Source organism: Buceros rhinoceros, unplaced genomic scaffold (genome assembly GCF_000710305.1).
Source record: "Buceros rhinoceros silvestris isolate BGI_N320 unplaced genomic scaffold, ASM71030v1 scaffold7139, whole genome shotgun sequence".
NCBI lineage: Eukaryota > Metazoa > Chordata > Aves > Bucerotiformes > Bucerotidae > Buceros > Buceros rhinoceros.
Window position 1 is genome coordinate 16,255 of NW_010430855.1, and position 2,945 is coordinate 19,199.

The window sequence follows — 2,945 nt, forward strand, 5'->3', positions numbered from 1 at the left end:
AGGAATGCCAGGCAAACACTCCGTTTCACATACCCGTTTCAAGGTAAACTCTGGAAAAAATCAGGACAAGATAAAGGTATGTTCTCCATGATCAGAAACATATTTACATGAGACAAAAATAAGGTTTTTCAGAGTTCAAGTAATTCATAATTCATCCTGTTTTAATGCTAGCAAAATCCACTTTCAGAGACATTTAAGTTCTTTTTTGCTTACCTCTTCCCTCTCCTCAATAAACAGTCTACTACAAAGTCATACTCCACATTAGTAGAACAAAACTGTTGAGTCTGTACAATAGTGCAAATAAAGCTTTTTCAAAAAGATACTGATTTGTAAGAAAAGCAGTTCATCCATTATATTCCTAAATTGTCCCAATATGAAAGAGTAAGGCAGACATGATGCTGTACCTCAAGACGAATGAGATCCTACCCAGCAAATGACAAACTTATCTCCTAAGCAAATTGGCAATATTTCCAGGTTTCCACATCATCTCAGTGCACAACCAAACTGTTTTACTCTCGCCAATGAATTGTTCCTTCAGTATAACCAGCATTATGCAGTTTGTTCCAAGATAATTACGTCTACAACTTTATTAGTAACGCAAGATGGCTGTATCAGAATTCCATTGTGTCACTTAACTACACTGAGATGAATTTTTTTTAAATGTTTTTGTAGAAATATTAGCATGTACTTGTTTCTATATGTATCAGCTCTTAAATAGCTGAACTTGTTTTAGTCACATTTATATATGTTTTGCAGGTTGGAAGCAGAGAAAGGCAGATGACTTCAGGTATTGTGATAGATCTTGAAAAAACAGTGAGAGAAACAGAACAAACCATATAACAACATTGTTTTTTAAAGGATACTGCAACACAGGCAATGAATTACAGTATTGACCTTAGGTATCCCACCATGTAAGAAAAAATATTGATGCAGTATTAGGGTGATTAGTTTGAGCCTCAGAACCAAGTTTACTGGTTTAGTAGCAGCACTATTTCAACATAGGTACTCTCCATCAAAGCACCTTAACAGCAGCAAAAGGCTTTCTGTATCACACAACTTCTGGTTTATCACTATGTTTCTGAAGAGATCAATTAAAAGTAATTTGTGTTATTTAATAACCCTGTAATGTTACCTTCTGTTTGCTCTAATGAGACATAAGGACTCAGGCAGAGATTAAGGCAAGAATTAGGGAGCAAAGGTTCTTACCTTCGGCGCACACTGGAAATGCATTCCAGGCACAGGTAAGGTGGTAACATACATAGTAATACATCGGTACAGATACAAAGTTCCTATTATAAAAAAGAACCTGCGTCCCACTATTGATCTGAAAGTAGAGGAAAGGAGGGAAAAAATTGAGTACAAAGTTTGCACACAGGGTATACGTACAAAACAGTTATGGAGTTCTAGCTTTATTAGATGGCTAAATTCCTAGAATTAAAAAACCAGCTCCACTCACTGCTATTCACCACTCGCTTCTTTAAATCAAATACTAAAAGGTCTTTCTTCAGGTTTTAGTCTTGCTAGCTCAGAATAGTACATAACCACCACAAAGCTCCCACCAGAGCTACCTAACCAATTTAACATGGCCTCAGTCTAACTTAGGTGTGCAGTCAGGCATAGTTTTCCTTGACTCTGCGACTTTCTCTTTTTAGTCCCATATAACCATGTACTTGATTAAAGTATGTCTAGTTTAAGCAAATGAAGACAAAGGAAAAAGCTTCTAGTCTAGCTGTAGGGGACAGTGGCTTCCTTTTCAAATTTGGGTGAGGTTTTTAACATCATCATTATTTCCCCTGTTTAAACATTGCTGTGTCAGTAAACACACTTTGAAAAGCCCAATCCCAGAGTAAATTTGACTAGTACAATGGAGGTGTCAGAAATTCAGATCTTAAAAACATTATTCAGTAGTCAGGAGAAACCCTGTTTTTCCATATCCAACATGGACAATGGAACATTTTCTAATGAAGTCATCTCTTTGTCATTTTCCTGCCAGTCCCCTCCCACAATATTGCTCCAGATCCTACCATAAGATTTCTCTACCCAAAGTGAAAGAGGGTAGCTAATATTCTGACAATATACATCAGAGGGGGGGAAAAAAAAAAAAAGTATCTACTTACTTGTATCTAAGAAACAACCACTGGAAAATCCATAATCCAACCAGTATCATTCCATTTATTTCTGATACAGAAAAAGCCCATTTCACCCGATCGATGTAATCAAAAAATTTGTCAGGCAAGGGAGGGCTTAGCTCCTTTGGAGGCACTCTCTCATGGACCACAGTGATCATGACAGTTGTTAGAATCAAGTTGAAGAGAGCATAGACAAAGGCAATGCCTGTTTTCCACCATTCTAGAGGAAATTTGTTCCTAGACTCAGCAGGCATAGCAATCTGGATGTAATCAGGATACTTCTTTGTTGTTTTTCGCAAGCCATTAGACAACACCTTTGGTTTGCTAGCGCCATTTTTGTTCTCTTCACTGACAGAGAGAGAAGGTCGTGAGTAGCCATTAGAAGCATCAGTGTTTTGACCCTCCATATGCTCTTCAAGCTTTGCTGTCTCAATGGTATTCATTCCCAAGCTGTATGGCCAAATTGGGATTGGCTTGATTTCTGGGCTCTCTAAAGTCTCTTATTTCTCGAAGTCCAACGTTCTTGTTCCTAGATGATTTTTGATTTCTGTAAAACTCTAAAAAGTGTCCGTTGTGCTTTCACTGTAAAGCAAATTGTGAAGATCTGAAGACAAATTTTTTTCCTTTAGAGCTGTATCATCTGCAAAAAAACCCCAAAATAACAAAAGAGATACTGAAGACCTTCAGAACTAGTGACACTGAACAAATATTTTGAAAATGCTTATTTTAAGTTCCATCCATGTCTAATTATATGTACAGTCAAAAGGCAAACTAGAGACATATTTTCTGTGGAATAATTCAAGCCAGTTCCTACTG

General features: G+C 37.1%; 1 protein-coding gene across 1 annotated transcript in view; it reads right to left on the reverse strand.

Annotated features, from left to right (window-relative positions):
* SGMS2 (sphingomyelin synthase 2) overlaps window positions 1-2,732 on the reverse strand; it is a 7,652-nt gene extending 4,920 nt beyond the window's left edge. Inside the window, exons 1-2 of the mRNA XM_010143171.1 lie at window positions 2,118-2,732; window positions 1,207-1,324 (exon numbers count right to left, since the gene is read on the reverse strand). Of these exons, the coding sequence (XP_010141473.1) occupies window positions 1,207-1,324; window positions 2,118-2,572 (573 nt within the window). The 5' untranslated portion in view covers window positions 2,573-2,732. The remainder of the gene's footprint in view (window positions 1-1,206; window positions 1,325-2,117) is intronic.
* Between the last annotated feature and the right edge of the window lie 213 nt (window positions 2,733-2,945).